The sequence below is a fragment of the Salminus brasiliensis genome, chromosome 3, assembly GCF_030463535.1.
Source record: "Salminus brasiliensis chromosome 3, fSalBra1.hap2, whole genome shotgun sequence".
NCBI classification, from domain to species: domain Eukaryota; kingdom Metazoa; phylum Chordata; class Actinopteri; order Characiformes; family Bryconidae; genus Salminus; species Salminus brasiliensis.
Window position 1 is genome coordinate 44,834,287 of NC_132880.1, and position 17,933 is coordinate 44,852,219.

The window sequence follows — 17,933 nt, forward strand, 5'->3', positions numbered from 1 at the left end:
GTCAAAATGCTACTCCGACACCATGGAGCTTAGGTGGAGCTGCACTAGACCCCTCTCCTAAACTGCTGTGTAACGCTGCATAGCCCAAGTCTTATTAGTGTCAAGTCCTGTAGCATTACTCTACCGCATCGGTCCACATGCTTCTCTACCTTCAGGTGCTGCTCCTGGATCTCTTAGCTTGAGGGGGCAAACTTCCAGAGGGAAGATAAATAAGGACATGCTATAAGTACCAGACAGAAGATTTTATATAATCCACTATATAAATAGCTCAAATAGAATATGTGAATATGCACATGCTGATCTGGGGAAAGATATCATCTACTATTATTTACTATATTATATACTATATTATTTTTTTTTATAAAGAAATGTGTGATGTGAATTTATGATACAGAACTTTTTTTGTCTTCAGCCAGGATTTCTGAATTGTGTTAAATAGTCCAGGATTAGTCGTTAATTTACGTCCTGCATTCTCGCCACCACATCTACATGCACCATTCCTCGAACTGCTTCTTCCCACAGCCTAGAAAATGTCTAAACGCAAACGTAAACAAACACAAATCAGTTATAAAACAAGAATCCTGTGGTTTTATCTCAGGGAAACCAAGTGGACCCAATATTCAAATATTTACTTAAATCAATACTCAAATCAATCACACACACAGTGGTCAGACCTACCACTGTCAGACGCACCAAGAAGACTGAACAGTGTCCAATGAAATAGGGGATATTTTGATCTGTCTTTATTTTATTTATGTAATAATAAATAATAATCATAAATACTAATAAGCCCCCCAGTGGATAACTGTTTCCCCAGCGGCCTACTGTGTTTTAAATACTTATCATAATTAAATTAAACATTTTTAAACCATTAATATGCATACAGTACATTCAACTTTACAGTCATCCAATTTAAATATGAACCACACATGAGGGAGTTCTTGTTCTGCAGGTTAAGTGAGAAACTTTAGCTCAAAATGAGAACTTTCAGTCTATTATGAATGGCAGTATGTCTAAAGCTTGAGAAATGGCCTTCAGTAATGGGGTATGATTGGGGGAAGCTGCACACTTATATCAACGATGGAGAGTACACCTGAGTTTGTCACGCTCCTGCCATGAGCTGATGTCTTAATAAACTTAATAAAGCAAGTATTAACCCCCCTGTGTTATTCAGTTATTCCTAAATCATCAATGCATCAGTCTATTATGAACGGCAGGTGGTTGGTGTGGCGCAACGGATAACCCCGCTACCTGCCAGTGAGCTACCACACCATGTGGGAGACTGGGGTTCGATTCCTGGTCTGGGTGACTATGCTGTGCTACACCAGTAAGAGTCCTTGGGTAAGACTCCTAACACTACATTGACCCAACTCTGTAATACGAGTAACCTCTAATAATAAGTCGCTCTGGATAAGCGCATCAGCTAAATGCCAGAAATGTAAATGTTGAGTGGTTCTTGGAAGCGATTCAGACCCACCTTGTCCATAAGTGAAAGATTAACTATCAGCAAAGACAGGGGCAGTGGTGGCTCAGCAGTTAGAGTGCCGGGCTATTAATAACAAGGTTGTGGGTTCGATTCCTGGGCTCGGCAAGCTGCCACTGTTGGGCCCTTGAGCAAGGCGCTTTACCCTCTCTGCTCCCTGGATGCTGGAGTTGGCTGCCCACCACTCTGGGGGTATGTGTGTGCACTACCCCAGATGGGTTAAATGCAATGTACAGTGACAAATGCCTGCACCTTTACCTTTATATATATATATTTATAATTCCATTACATCACACAGTGTTCAGCCATAACATTAAAGCCAGTGACAGTGACGTGCAGAGCAGTGATTAGGGTATTACCTGCCAAGGTGGTTTGGGATCTAGCTACATATAAGGCAGCAAATGAACAGTCAGTTCCTAAAGTCCATGGGTTGGAAGCAGAAATATTATATATATGGTGACCCATATTTAGGACATCCAAATTAGTACAAATCCAGGCAAACAACCACTGACAACAGGCCACATTTATTCTTTCAGAAAATTGAATTGAATCCCTCATATACTTGCTAAGATATCTAAAATACATATATAAATTAAATTGGATTAATAAAACGTTAAGGTATGGTTTATATTAACTACATTAGCTTTCCCTCCTATCCACACGTCCCCGGCGTTGCTGTGCGTACGCATGCGCAGTGCGGCGCGTCTACCCGGAGTGTCGTTGCCATCTCCCGGATTCCTGGGCAGGCCGAGATCAGGAGCAGCCGGAGTGGATTCGTGTCGACTGTCCAGAGTCCGCGAATTCAAGTCCGTCCGAAAAGGCGAAGCAGCGGCGAGGCGTTTGTGGATATTTCACAAGAACGACTATCCAGGTATCGGGTGTAGCTGCGGCGGAGCAGAAGAGGCCTCGGGCCCGGCGGTGTGGGGGCGAGAGGGAGGGCAGTAGGGAGCGGGCTGAGCCGGCATATCGGAGGGGTTTGGCCGGTGTGGTCACCGTGCGAGGCCCTTCTTTCACGGTAAAATTAGCTTGAAACCTCACCACGGGTTCTAGATTTATACCCTGTATATAATCGCTCATCCTTTAAAGACATTTTGGGGTTTTTTTAGTATCTAGAACATCGATACTGGCGTGAATATTAGCTAGCCCCTTAGCTATAGCTAGCTCGTAGCCCGCTAGCGAGCCTAGGCTGCAGCCCGGTAGCTTAGCTTAGCATAGCCTAGCTTAGCTTAGCTTAGCTTAGCTTTAGCTTAGCTTAGCACAGCAGCAGAGGCTGATATTGATCCACGCCCTGAAACCAAGCAGTGGTCATTTACTGAAGTTCTTGTTCTGCAGGTTAAGTGAGAAACCTTAACCCAACCTGAGAACATTCAGTCGGTTCCTGAGAACCTCTGGAGGGGGTCTTGGACGCGATTTAGGCCCACCTCGCCCACCTCGATCAGTTTATTTGTCATAGTAAGCTGAACAGCTAGCAGGGAGATGCTTGGAGGAGCCTCTGCCCCCATTCAACAGTAAGACTGGATAAGATCAGTAAAGGTGTAGGACTGGAGATCAAAGGAAGACATGTAAAATATATCAAATAAAGTAAAAATATAGGGAAAATGGCTACTGTATGTACATAGCTACATGTAATGACATTGATTAACCTGTTAAATATAATAATATCACCTGCCAAAAGGTGTGGGGTTTGACCAGCTCAAAGAGACTGAGAGACTTTGGCGAGAACCAAAATGTGATGGCTAGACGACTGGGTCAGGACATCTCCAAAACATCAGGCAGGCCTGTGTACTTGGTACCTACCGAAAGTGCCCCAAGAATTGGTGACGGGCCTGGGTGCCCACTTTACAAGTTTACAGGACCTGCTCCTAACATTAGTCTTGGTGCCGGATACTACAGGACACCTTCGGATGTCTTGTGGAGTCCGTGCCTCGATGGATCTGTATAAGCAGGTGGTTTTAATGTTATGGCTGATTGGTGTATATGCCCTGAATATACACTATAAGAAAGCATGGGAAGTTAGCTGTATGAGATTTTCTCCTGTTCTTAACCATACTACCATGACGTCTTATGAGTTAGTACATAACTTGTAGGCAGTACACTAAAGAATTTCATTGTGTTAGCTCTCGAGTAACTGCTGTGTGTGTGTGTGTGTGTGTTATTTCTATTCAGGGCTGGAAAGAAAATTGAGAAAATGTCACTCCACCAGTTTCTCTTGGAACCCATCACATGCCATGCATGGAACCGGGACAGGACTCGTGAGTTACTACCTCTTTCATAATAATCTCCTGTAGCTTTGAACATGGTGTGGCTTTTACTGTATAACGTAAGAAATGGTTAATTTTGCTTGTCTTCTTTAGAAATTGCTATCAGCCCAAACAATCACGAGGTTCATATATACAAGAAGAGTGGAAATCAGTGGGTGAAAGCCCATGAGTTAAAAGAACACAATGGGCACATCACAGGTAAGCTCCTACCTTTTGCAGTGTGTAAAAGGCTGTGTAAAAGCAATGCTTGTGCAGTCAGAGACACACTGGGTAGGTGATTTAGTGAAAAAAGGGGGTACTTACTTTTTCATATGGAGGATATAGGTTTTTAATAAATCCATCTTCAATAAAATGGAGTGATAGTTTAAAAGCTTGAGTTGGAGTAGTGTCGTCTTTCTTATGTTAAAAAGAGTTGGATGACCTGTAAGATTTATATGTGCAAGACATTTGTAAGGGGGTCAAATCTTTTTCACAGTAGTGTGTGTTGTCATGTCATTAAACTTGACAAAATGAGATTCAGCTTGTCAAATAATCACTGTCGCACAAATGTTTGAAGGCATTGACTGGGCTCCTAAAAGCGATCGAATTGTAACCTGCGGAGCGGATCGTAACGCTTACGTGTGGAGCCAGAAGGACGGGGTGTGGAAGCCCACTCTTGTCATCCTCAGGATCAACCGTGCTGCCACGTTTGTGAAGTGGTCTCCACTGGAGAACAAGTTTGCAGTGGGCAGTGGAGCTCGCCTCATATCTGTTTGCTACTTTGAGTCTGAAAATGACTGGTAAGTCCAGTACAGCCAATGGCAGCTCAGAGCTTTTTGCATGGCTGCTGCTGCCGCCTCTCACTTCTAGCAGACATTATTAGAGCCTTCAGTTTACAGTGGGTCACACCAGAGCTGAACTAAACTGGACCTGAATGTGCGTTCGTTGTCTTTAAGGTGGGTCAGCAAACACATCAAGAAGCCTATCCGCTCCACTGTCCTCAGTCTTGACTGGCATCCAAACAATGTACTTCTGGCAGCTGGGTCATGTGACTTTAAATGCAGGTGAGGTTGATGTTCACAGGTAACTGGACTAAGTGTCATTATGTGTCCGCTATTCCTGTTATGGGCGTGTGAGTGGATAAACGAGCATGTAATTGAGGTCCATGAACCACTTTGTATTTTTAAAAAGGCAACTTTACAGGAGGAACAAGGGGAAAAGATTAATCTTGGGGATTCTATTGGTTCATTTATCATGCAGCTATGGCAGACTCAAATAAAGTCAGCCATCATTACAGAAAATGGAGCTCCACTTTTATAGGGCTTTATACCCCTCTAGCCCACACCTGGCATTAAACATGGTGCACAATAGATGCAAGTTTATCTGCTCTAAAGAGTCCTATTCTATTGGCAGTGCTTCTCTACCGGGACTAGCATTTGCACATCTGTGTGGGGTACAATGGGTGCAGCTTAAAGTAGGCAGTGGGCTTTATCGGATGTTCTTCACAAAAAAAAAAAAAAAATTATAGATGCAGACATTTATGGTGCAACCAGATTGTAGTTAAATGGTGGATGTTTGTCTGCTTGTCCTTATAGTCATGTGACGTCTCTCTTTCACAGGGTATTTTCTGCATACATCAAGGAGGTGGATGAAAAGCCAGCTCCAACTCCATGGGGGTCCAAGATGCCGTTTGGCCAGGTGATGGCAGAGTTTGGTGGGGCAGGCAGTGGAGGATGGGTCCACAGTGTCTGTTTCTCAGCCAGTGGAAACAGACTGGCCTGGGTCAGCCATGACAGCACTGTGACTGTGGTGGACCCCACAAAAAGCTCAACGTGAGAATCTGATCTGACTTTTTCAGTGTTTTCAATAAAATGTATAAAAGAGAGAAAGTCAGATTTTTTCTGATTGGATTCTTTGTTGTTTTACAGGCCTAGCCCACTGAAAACAGAGTTCCTTGCTCTTCTGAGCGTCACCTTTGTTTCTGAGAACAACATTGTGGCAGCGGTAAGGGCCGGTTCCAGATTACAGCACATGTTAAGTGTTAAATGCTCAGTTTAAAAGTATTATTGTTCCCTCTGAAGGGTCATGATTGCTGCCCAATGCTGTTCAGTTTTGATGATGGTGGAACCTTGACCTTCATATCCAAGTTGGACATTCCAAAGCAGAGCATCCAGCGTAACATCTCTGCCATGGAGCGCTTCCGCAACATGGACAAGAGAGCCACCACTGAGGACCGCAATAGCACTCTGGAAACCCTTCACCAGAACAGCATCACGTAAGTCTTGGGCCCTGCTCTAGGTCCTGCATCAGGGGTGGGCAGTTTCGGTCCTGGAGGGACGGATTTCTGCAGTTTTGAGCTTTTACTGCTCGGTCACACCTGTATATCTGCTTAATTGCTAGGTTAAGTAGGTCTGTTGAAACCTGGAAATCTGGGAAATCTGCAAACTGTGCTGGACTTCGTCCCATGTTGCCCACCTCTTGCCTTAATGGTGTTGGGATTTCAACGCTGGCTGTAGATTAGGGCTGCAAGAGACTGATAAAACTGACAGTGCAAAGGAGTTTTCACTAGATTTCACCAGAAGTCAATGATCCAGCATGCCATCCACTCCATGTCTCTAAGATTGGACAAAAATAACTGCTGTTAGCTGAAAAGAGCATCAGCTAATCAGTGAAACAACATAAGTGATGCAAAAATGAGCTGAGAAAACTGGAAACTTGGTTATGCTAAAAGTCAAGGTGGCGTTTACCTTATTTTACCAGTGTTTAGAAAAAACTTTTGCTCTAATTATTAAATAAGCTCTTTTATGCTTCTTTTGCAGCCAAGTGTCTATATATGAAGGAGACAAAAGAGATTGTCGCAAATTCTGCACTACAGGAATCGATGGGGCAATGACCATATGGGACTTTAAGGTTGGTCATTTATTGTTTACTTTGCCTCTGGCGTCTCTCCTTAAGCTTTCTTCAATAAGGAATTGTTTGTTGGTTTTTCTGGGGTAGAACAATCTTTATTTTCCTTGCAGTCATTTCTCATTCTTGCTTGAGAAACATGCTCTGCGCTTGTCGTCTCACTGTGTCTGATCTTTTTGTCTCTCCAGACTTTAGAGTCCTCTATTCAAGGCCTACGGATCATGTAAAAGAACTCGCTCTGAACTAGCACGACGCAGCGCAAGCAATGCAGCTTGAAGACTAACAAGGAGATTTCTGATAACACTTCTGAAAGTTTTTAACTGAGAAAAGAAAAAAGAAAAAAAAGCACTGAACAGTGGTGTGAGCTGACGTGACACTCTTAAAAACAGAAAAAATGGAAGAAAAAAAAACACTAATGGAAAAAGGGGTTAGGGTCTCTGTTTTGTTTTGGGCTTTGTTTTTTGTTTGTTTTTGGTTCATTTTTTTTAATTCTATGCCAAAGCTGGTGCTCCAGCAGTCTGACATTTGATCTTGGTGTTCTGGGCAACCAGAGAGGCGTTAAATTAAAAGGAGAATTTTATGTAAATGGTCTGCTAGAAATAAATGAAGTATACTACACACCATTTGGGAATGTAGTCCTGTCTCGTTCTGTGTGATTTAATGCTTGTGTTGGGGTAATTGTGGGGTAATTGTGGGGTAATCGCAAGCTGAGGAGACATCAGTATCAGTATCATCATTGTCGTCTCTAAGAAGTTTCCTATAGGGTTTATTATACACAGCTCCGGATACAAATTCTATTTATTATTAAGATATTTATTATTGAGTTATATATAGCTTTGATCAATGCCAAGCATTCCTGTCCCAAGCTGAAAGTTTGTTCACATGGACGTCCGTTCACTCTGTTTACAGGCAGGCAGGCAGGCAGGCAGTAGACACACAGATGAAGGATCAGGAGAGCAGCTTATGTTATACATGCCTCTGAGCAGGATGTTGAAGGGAGTTGAACAGAAGGCTGGCCCCGTTAGCAGACAGCCGCCCACACAAGGAAGTGGTTAAGTGTCTCAAACAGGAAGGGGGAAGAACACTTTTTTTTGTACGTATATAAAGGTCTAAGGAAATAGTTCAGTTCATTGAGAGCCAAGCCAGCGTTTGTGTTGACTGCTCAGAGTCCACGAACTCAGGCTTCTGTTCCACATCTTCCTATCTGCAACATCTCAGGGACGTTCCGTTTGACCATTTCCAGGGTGAGTAGCTCAACAGATTTTTCTGTTTATCTGAACCGTGGTAGGTTTTCAGCTGCAGGGCGTGTGCTGGTATAGGACTTCCAAGTGTTGTGAAACTCTCACGCTCTCTGCGCTCACATGTACTAACATGTTACTACTCCTTTGCATAACATTGTTATGGCAGGTCTTCTCTTCTTTAAATAGAAGCTTTGAGCTTTTGTAGAAGATGGTTCTCTTTCTTTAAGGGCTTTAACAGACCCACCTAGTTCCACTGGTGAGAAGCCTTTGCAGCTGGGTGGGAGCTCTAAATGGAAAGTCTAAGATGAGAAGGTGTTGGATGTGTTTTTCTGGTGCAGTTGTCACCCATGTGTCTGACCTCACGTCACATTCCTTTCTGCTCTGGTTTTAATTTACTTTGCAAAAGTGAGAGGGAGGAAAGAAGAGGAAGTTTAGCTGTCCCGAAGACCGGCGGGGAGCGTTTTAGACAGAAACTGAATTTGAGCTAGACATGATAGAATTTCATGTGTTTATATGCAAATTAAACACCGAATTGAACTGCATGAGGAAGTTCAGAAACTTCTCCTTTCAGAGCTGCTGCTCCCTTCTCCTCCTCCTCCTCTTCTTGCGGAAGTAAAGGAGCGTGAGCCTTTTTTTTTGGGGGGGGGGGGGGGGGGGGGGTGCAGAGTTGACACAGATGGTTATAATGCTGCAGGCTTTGCTGCTTTTTTGACTTTGTTAAGAGTTAAAGTCACTGTCACTCCTAATCTCCTGATGCATCTGATTTGCAGAAACCTTAACCATGGCTTACCACAGCTTTCTGCTAGAACCCATCAGCTGCCATGCCTGGAACAAGGACCGGACTCGTAAGTTCAGCTGCTAGTTCTGCAGTAGAGCATCTCCTTGCATCCTGAGGGGCATCAAAACATCTCAAAGTCACCAAAATGTCAACCCCAGCACAGACCATGGGTTATATGGAATGCAGACGGGTATGCGGGTGGGTCAGGGTTTGTACATAACCTGAAACATTTGGAGGTTACATTTGGCTGGAACATCTGGTCCCAGGCCAGGTAACCCCAGGTATTTCCGCTGGGCTTGCAGCAGGAGGAGGCCACTGGGTTTTCATAAGCTTTCCTGATTTACGGACTCACTCTTTGAGCCTTAATGTTCACTGGAAAGCCATTCGTAACGTAAGTAGATGTAGCTCCAAATGCATAAACGTTGGCGCTGCAAAAGAACAAGGACGTTTTTGTTGATGGTGTCCTTCCCCCCCTTGTGATCTCCAAGCTGTGGAGCTTTTTTATTTTTTTTTAAGTGTTCTGTTACTCAAGGTCGGTCCCTGTATTTAAACCATGGCTTGGTTAAATAGTTTCAGATCTAAAACAGTTCAGTTTTATTCATATAGTATTTTTCTTTTTTACAAAGCAGCTCTACAGAGATCTGGGTCTGAGCCTCTTTTGAGTGTGCAAATGGCGACAGTGGCAGGAAAACTACCTCAGATCAAGTGTTGAGAGGAACCAAGGCTTAAAAGGGGAACCCGTTCTCCTGTAGTCGACACCAGATAGCTCAACAAATATCAAAACAGCAGTGGAAAATCTGGCCAGATAGGAGCGAATTAATGAAGCATTATGGTTAGTAGATGCTGCCCCACCATTTTGAGCATGTGGTGAGCACTCTTGAGCAAACCACCTTTCAAGCCCTGAGAGCCCGGTTGTTGGTTTAATACACCGTTCTGCTGAGTCCACCACTCTCAGGGAAACCACAGTCCACTGCACTGCCAAGCATGCAACTTTTAAACTTTTACTTTTTTTAAGTTTATTTTTAGCTTTCCTTCCTGTGCTTTCAAACTCGTCCTAATACCGCCAGAATGAAGCATCTGGGAAAGAATAAAGAATGGGTGAAAAAAGAGAAAACACACCATCAAACAGAGAAAATGGGGTCAGGAACAGTCGCCCCCTTGTTTTATAGAGAGCAGAAACTGATGATAAATGGAGAAAAGGGCAGCATGGTGTCTCTCTCAGTTGCCACCCTTCTCATTTTTTTTCCTCTCCCCGGCGCTGATGAGAGAAGCAGTGATGACTAATTCCCCCCCTACTTCCTGTTTTACCATGAATGGTGCTCTGTTGCTGATGTGGGATGTCTTAAGCAGACCACAGGGTCTGAACAGCAAATGAGCTCCCTGCACACTCATCTGCAGCGGCACTGTGGACACAACAAGAAGCTTCTGAGCTTGCATACGCTGACAAGACTATAAATGATGGAGCACATCTGCTAAAGCAGAACATAGATGCTCTGACCCAGGCAAATCTCCTGTGCTTTCCCAGGTTCTTATCTTCTTGCTTCCTTCTTTGCTGGATGCTAGCGGATCTTTCAGCTGTGCAGCTTTCAGAGCAGCAATTTCTGTGGATTTTGGGCTTGAAATAATGTTTAATTCATAAACACTAAAGCCATAATCAACCTTCTAAAGCCATGTTTCAAATATAAAGTCTAGTCCCACAGCTGTTTGAAGGCTGTGCCTGTTAGAAACCGTAGTTCCCAAGCTCTGCTCCCCGCTGTGAACCAAACTGGCAACGGTTTTAAATAATGTAGTAGTATATCGAGCTTTTAGAGCTTTTATATGCCAGAAACAGTTGTCTCTCTCCAGTCAGAGCTCTGTTATCCCATTTTAAAATGGCAACCTGCAAGAGCAAAAACTCCCTCCTCCCTCCCTTCCTTCCTCTTTTACAAAAGTCACTGCCAGAGTTATGGTCTCATTACTCCAGATCTGCTGATTGGGGCTTTAAAATGAACCTAAAAAAAATCCAATCCTGGTCCCTGGGTCATGTTAAAGGTGTAATTATATATATATATATATATATATATATATATATATATATATATATATATATATATATATGACATTTTAAACATTAATCTAGCAGCAAACAACTAATGTCTATGTAATGATGTAGTGAAGTAACACCGTCCTGAGCAGAGAATGGAGGTACACACCCTTGTGTATGTGTGGTGTTCTCTGATTTTTGTTTTTGTAGCCAGGCCCTCCCCATGTGGTATTTTTTAGTTTTTGTTTTTTGAAAATTGTCCGTACCCGATTCTCCCGTTCACTCCTGTAGCGTACAGCCGGAGATTACCTGTATGGAGACGCGTCACAGGAAATGTTCCGTGTGGTTTAGGTAAGGGCCGGCGCCTGTGTAGTGCGTGCAGGAGGCACACAGCATGACCCACTGCGAATCCTCCCGAAAATGACCTGCTCTATTCACACGTGGGCTCACTCGGACATTACCCAGGCTTTGTACTATGAGGCCAGGTAATGTCCAGTACAACTGATCCGGGGCATACAGCTCCTCTGGGTAATCTCTGGAAAAGTTCTGGGTTACCATGCATGTGTGACAGGACCTCCAGAGACCAGAGTCTCTGCCCTACCAGCACTGTACATGCAGTGCAGTACGAAACACATGTCCCATGTCAGCCAAAAACAGGCCTCTGACAAAGCGCGAGACAAGACGAGAATTAACATCGGACTGATTTTTTTCGAGATGGAGAAGCCAAGATGTACATCTCCTTGCTTGGCCAGTGGACTTGGCTCGCCACTCGACATCGCTTACAAAATTAAGTTTCAAGTTTCAGGTTTATTTGTCATTTGCACAACATGTCAGGACATTTATGAATTGAAATGCTTGTGGTGAGGCTTAGGTTGATGCTTTGCAGGAGGACAAAACTATATACATACTAAACATATTAAAAAAGGTTATAGCAAAATTATATTAAATAAATACAAAATTTACACAAAAAATACAGAATATACAAAGACAGGAGGGATCCATGGAAATTCTTTGATATGTACATTATTCGTTGATATGTCAATTATAGCAGCTCCGCTGCGCTTGTCTGTGTTCAGCAGCCGCTTTCTCTGGGCTTTGCAACGGGGAGCTAAGAACGGATGGAAGGGGACGTGGCTAAATACAAAGCATTTGATCTGGTCTGAGATGCTGGTGTTCTGGTGCAGAATCATGTACAGAAATAAATTCCTCATATTTATTAAACAAACAAAATGATCATTTATTTCTTCCTCGACCTCATCCACCACTAAAACGTCTTAAATATTAATGACATAATCATACACCATTGGTCGGGAAAAAATAAAATATTAACCAATAATATTGTGTTTTACTTCCCCCTTATACCGTTCCCTCCTATCATCCAAATTTTACTCAGTTCCAACCCACCACGCAGAACTCAACTTTCACACAATGCCAGCAGTGCTGAGAGGGTAAAAGCTAACGTGCTACCTCTGAATTAATGCTAAAGCAACGTTGCTAGACAGCTAATGTGCATGGAGGAGAACCCTAATGGCTAGTTCTGCTTTCTTAGATAACAGAATCCCACACTGACTGGCATTGCACTTAGTAATGGGGATCGAGGCCAACTGTGCTCTCTGGGACTCCCGGCTATGGACGGCTGTGGCATCACCTGATTATAGGGCCAGTACTTAGGCAGCTGCGCCACACTGACTTTCGCAGCTTAGCAATTAAGCACTGCATGTTGGGTGGTCTAATTTAGTGAGCTTCAAGGGTTCTTTAGTAAAGACAGTAGTTCTACATAGAACCATGAAAACCCAACAATTCATTATTGACTCTTTGCACTATAAGGACAGAAGTATTGGGACACCTGTTTATTCATTGTTTCTTCTGAAATCAAGGGTATTAAAAATGATTCTGCGACAAGGGCTATAGTGAGGTCAGAATGTTGGATGATCAGCACCCCAGAGAGTCCTAGTCTATTGGCAGTACATCTGTACAGGGGCTAGACACCCTGTGTGTGTGTGCATTTGCACATCGGTGTCAGCAATGGGTGCAACTTAAAAGAAGCTGAATACATTCATTAGAAGGGGTGTCCACAAACATTTGGACAGTGTATTTCATTATGATTGGAATTGGAAATTTTGCCAAAAAATGTTGCCAAAATTTGACAAACATACAGAATGCAAATTTAATGCACATTTAATTGCGTATCTTATCAAACAAGAAATAAACATTATATTAATGCAAAAATATACTTTTTAAGAGTTATCTTTCACAAATATATGCATTCTGAAATTAATCACCATTTCTGCTTCCTTTAGAAATTGCACTGTGTCCCAATAACCATGACGTCCATATCTACAAGAAGGCTGGAAACAGCTGGACCAAAACTCATGAGCTAAAGGAGCACAATGGACAGGTGACTGGTGAGTAGTGCCGTCTTCGCCTGAACCGTGCACCTACAAAAATGACAAGAGTCCAATCTACTCAGCTCCATCTTCACTCACCTTCTTCTGCCGGGCAGGTATTGACTGGGCTCCGGAGAGCAACCGCATCGTCACCTGTGGCACTGACCGCAATGCCTATGTGTGGACCCTGAAGGGGGACGCTTGGAAGCCCACTCTGGTCATTCTCAGGATCAACCGTGCCGCTCGCTGTGTAAAGTGGTCGCCCAAAGAGAACAAGTTTGCAGTCGGCAGCGGCTCCCGCCTCATCTCCGTCTGCTACTTCGAGCAGGAGAATGACTGGTGAGCTAGTCTGGTGGTTCTGCTGTAGGCGGTCAGTGAGACTCATCTGCCACAGCAGCTTTAATGTTAGTTAATCTAACATTAAAGCTCTCTGTCGTTTTTTAAATGGCCCAGTCTAATGTAATAGAGACAGGACTGCTGAGCAGTCGATCAGTGTGTGTACTGTAAATTAAACAAATCAAAATAACAAGAAATTAGATCTATGACTCACATCAGGTTCTCCATTTGATTGGGAAGGCCACTGCTGTGTGGATTTGATTGCGTTCAGCGACAAGAGCATTAGTGAGGTCAGGATGTTGGATGATGATTACCCCACCACCCCACCTCATCCTAAATCCTCAACTCATCCCAAAAGTATTGGATGGAGCACCGACCATCATTCCAGACAACACAAATCTCCCACTGCTCCACATCTCAATGCTGGTGGCCCTTACACCCCTCTAGCTCACACTTGGAATTAGGCATGGTGCCAGTGTTGTTGCAGAGAGTCCTATTCTATTGGCAGTATTTCTCTACAGGGAATAGACCAGCTGTGTATGTGTACATTTGCATCTGTATCAGCAATGGATGCAACTTAAAGTAGCTAAATGCATTCATTTCAAGGGGCGTCCACAAACTTTTTGGCATATAGTGTATTTTTGAATCGTCCCATCTAGCTGTGACATAATCCGTAATGCAGAACTGGCCTTTTCCTCCAGAGCTGTACTGTATAGAGGTTTACAGTGCATGTCTGTAGTTTACTCGTGACTAAGGCAATCTTTTGCTCTTCTAGGTGGGTTTGTAAGCACATTAAGAAGCCCATCCGCTCCACTATTCTCTGCTTGGACTGGCATCCCAACAACATTCTGCTTGCTGCTGGCTCATGTGACTTCAAATGCAGGTTGGGATGATGAACAGCATATGGTGTACACCATTAATAAATATTGCATGTGTACTTCACAGTACTTTCTATTACATAATATGTTCAGTAACCCATTTTCATGTAATTAGACAGACCCCTAACAAATTACATCATGCTAGGCAGCTGCCCGCCTCTGTTTGTCACATGCTTTGGCAGATGTGTCGTATTTAAATTGTGTTTCCTTCCAGGATTTTCTCTGCCTATATCAAAGAAGTGGAGGAGAAGCCTGCTCCTACTCCGTGGGGCTCCAAGATGCCGTTCGGGGAGGTGATGTTCGAGTCCACTGGCACTGCGGGCTGGGTGCACGGGGTCTGCTTCTCTGATAGTGGGAACCGTGTGGCCTGGGCCAGCCATGACAGCACTGTAGCTGTGGCCGAGGGAGGGAAGAGCGCTGCGTAAGTCCCTGCAGTATGATGACGTTAGAGTTTACCACTGGGCTCAACATCTCAACATCACAAGTTTGGCTAAAAATTGTATGGGTTCACAGTTTTCCTGTCAAATTAATTCAACCAAGCTCACTGTCTTCAAACCCAGACTGAAGACCCACCTCTTCAGAGAGTACTTGGGTGAAGAGTAGAGTACTATGGTCACCTTACTGACTTGTGTTTAGTAGAGTCTAAACTTAGAGGATCTTTAAATTATTAGTCTATTTAAACTAGCTGAGTTTTTTTTTGGGTAAACAGCAAAGCACTTTTGTAAGTCGTTCTGGAGAAGAGCGTCTGCTAAATGCCTTAAATGTAAATGTATTGTCATTCGCATCACATGTGGTACATGAGGTGGAACGAAATTGTGATCTCGAGGTCCCAGTTAGACCCAAAGAGCAATATTGAATAAATAAAAAATAAAATGTAATAAGGGTAGACATAAATAGGAAAAAAAGGTAGATGACCACAGTATATGAAAGGAATGTAGCAGCATGAATGAATAAGTAACAGTAACATAATAAAGTGTCCAAGTGTCCTCGAAAAGAGTCAGCGCAGTGTGTTTGGCTAGGTGGAGTTTAGGAGTCCTACAGCTTCTGTCCGTTTGTGACTCCGGTAAGGTAAACAGTGAGGGAAATAACGTACGTCTGTGCAATTTTAAGGTATAATGTTAAACATGACGTATTTTTAGACAAAGCTACAAAAGCTGAAAGATCATGTTGATTAGTTTGGAGAACTAGTCGTGTTTAGATCTTCTGAACAAGATGAAATTCTCCATCTCCATCCATGACTATGAAACTCTCATTTTGATCATCAAGGAAAGCAAGGAAGACAGAAATGTCCAGGTCACACAAACTGAACAAATTAAATAGCAAAATAAAGTTTAGTCTCTGATCCATTTATTTTGATTTGAGCAGAAAATTGAAACTGTGAAACCAACCGTTGCTGCAAAAAGGTGGTACTTATGTTTGGGGCGAGACCCTGGACATTTTACACAGTTTAGAAGGATATTCTTGCATCCCAAAAAGAGGACGCGTCCAGGAAAAAGAGGACGCATGGTCACCCTGGATGAACTATGTGTAAATGAAGTAACATTCACGGTTACAAGCTTTTTGTGTTTTTAACTTAAATCCCTCTTCCCATCACATCAGAATCACCAGTCTGACATCGGAGACCCTTCCTCTACTTTGTGTGACCTTCATCACTGAGAACAGCTTAGTGGCAGCAGTAAGTACTGGCGACTTGCACAACATGACCTACTTGTAGGCCATAACAGCTGCTGCCTAATCACCCACTCTGTTTTAGGGCCACGACTGCTTCCCTGTGCTGTTTGTCTACGATGCTGGAAAAGGGGCTCTGACTTTTGGAGGGAAGCTGGATGTTCCTAAGCAGAGTGCTCAGAAGGGCATGACTGCCAGGGAGCGTTTCCAGAACCTGGACAAGAAAGCCACCTCTGACACCAAAGAGGCTGTGCTGGAGTCCCTGCACAAAAACAGCATCAGGTAGAGTTTGCTTGACCTCAGTTGCAGACCTTTATTACACAGAGCTTTCTGATCATGCTTCTTTCTAAGAATACTCCTCCCTTCCCCACAGCCAAATCTCACTCCTTGAGGGTGGGAAAGTTAAGTGCACCAAGTTTTGCACCACTGGAATGGATGGAGGCATGGCCATTTGGGATGTAAAGGTAAAGTTCATCCTATTTTATTCTGCTTAGTATAATTTTCATGAGTCACGATGACTCCATGTAATAAATCAAGATGATTAAGATCATCCTTTTTTTCTCTCTACACAGACCCTAGAATCTGCCCTGAAAGACCTGAAGATCATCTAACTTTGGAGAACAGAAAAGGGTTGCTCGTGATGTCAACACCTTGCTGCTTATATGCAAATATACCGCAATATGTTTCAGATCATTGAATGGGAATTGTTACCCAACGATGTTCAAATAGCAGTTATGCTCATCAGTTGGTGGTAAGGGGATGAACTAGGCACATATTTGATGCTGTAGTAAATTTTCAGATATGCTGGTCATAGAGTGCTTGTATTACTGTTTGTGCTCTGATTTTTAATAAACAGTGTGTTATAAATCTCTGATTTTTAAATATATAGACTAGGGGTGGGTGATATTGACAATTCGTACATCACAATCCTTGAAGATACACAATTTGAGAATTTTTCTGAGGTTTGTGTATTTGTTTTGAAGGTGCTAAAGAAATGATTAATTATATAAAAAGTTCTGATGTATACAGTGAAAAACATTGATTATCATCGTCTACAGTGACGTTTGTGGATAATAGGGGTGGATAATATATTAGACATCAAGTTCTTGAAGGTATTAACTACTACTGAGAGCAGCTCTGGGAGGATGCATTTAATACAACTCATTTATTAAGCTGAAAAGCAGACAATGGCTGGCTTTCATATCACAGGGCAGTGTTTTACCCAAATCAGCACACCAAATCACCGTCGCTTCATTTTCAAATTAAAAGGGTGATGCATTGTTTTTTAGCCTTGGTCAGTCTCATAAAATTGTTCCATTCGATTACCTCAGGGTAAAGAGGAAGACACTGGGGTGTTGTAATCTCTCTGTGCCAAATTGGATAACCAAATGGTCCATAAGGTAGTGTGGATATTGGTCTACAAAACAATAATTAATAAGAAATTATTAATTATATAATAAGTTGTTCTGATGTATACAGTGAAAAACATTGATTATCGTCATCTACAGTGACGTCTGTGGATAATAGAGGTGGCTAACATATTAGACACCAAGTGAACAGTCAGTTCTTGAAGGTATTAAAGATATTAAAAGCAGGAAAAATAGACAATGCATAAGAATCTGAGCCACTTTGACAAGAGCCAAAATGAAATGACTAGACAACTGGCTCAGAACATCTCCAAAACACCAGGCAGGTCTTGTATGCAGTGGTCGATACCTACCCAAAGTGCTCCAAGAAAGGACAACCTGTGGACTGGAGACTAGAGGGTCAGGGGCACCTAAGGCTGATTGGTGTTATCCATGGAGGCCCTACCTCTTACACAACTTACAGAACGTAAAGGATCTGTGGCTAACGTCCTGGTGTCAGATACCACAGCAGGACACCTTCAGAGGTCTTGTGGAGTCCATGCCATGAATGGTCAGAGCTGTTTTGGAGGCACAAGGGGGGGCCTGTTCAATATTAGGCAGGTGGTGTTAATGTTATGGTTGATCA

The 17,933-nt window shown here is 43.0% G+C and overlaps 2 protein-coding genes across 2 annotated transcripts; both read left to right on the forward strand.

Annotated features, from left to right (window-relative positions):
* Nucleotides 1-2,180: 2,180 nt before the first annotated feature.
* Nucleotides 2,181-7,261, forward strand: arpc1a (actin related protein 2/3 complex, subunit 1A). The gene is made up of 10 exons (XM_072676348.1): nucleotides 2,181-2,354; nucleotides 3,650-3,735; nucleotides 3,838-3,942; nucleotides 4,301-4,523; nucleotides 4,680-4,787; nucleotides 5,343-5,555; nucleotides 5,652-5,727; nucleotides 5,805-5,998; nucleotides 6,543-6,633; nucleotides 6,819-7,261. The coding sequence occupies exons 2-10, from the start codon at nucleotides 3,672-3,674 to the stop codon at nucleotides 6,855-6,857; spliced, it is 1,113 nt and encodes a 370-aa protein (XP_072532449.1). The 5' UTR covers nucleotides 2,181-2,354; nucleotides 3,650-3,671; the 3' UTR covers nucleotides 6,858-7,261.
* Nucleotides 7,262-7,721: 460 nt separating this feature from the next.
* arpc1b (actin related protein 2/3 complex, subunit 1B) lies at nucleotides 7,722-16,808 on the forward strand. Its single transcript, XM_072676355.1, has 10 exons — nucleotides 7,722-7,874; nucleotides 8,642-8,716; nucleotides 12,973-13,077; nucleotides 13,176-13,398; nucleotides 14,171-14,278; nucleotides 14,488-14,694; nucleotides 15,873-15,948; nucleotides 16,027-16,223; nucleotides 16,315-16,405; nucleotides 16,514-16,808. The coding sequence occupies exons 2-10, from the start codon at nucleotides 8,653-8,655 to the stop codon at nucleotides 16,550-16,552; spliced, it is 1,110 nt and encodes a 369-aa protein (XP_072532456.1). The 5' UTR covers nucleotides 7,722-7,874; nucleotides 8,642-8,652; the 3' UTR covers nucleotides 16,553-16,808.
* Nucleotides 16,809-17,933: the final 1,125 nt, after the last annotated feature.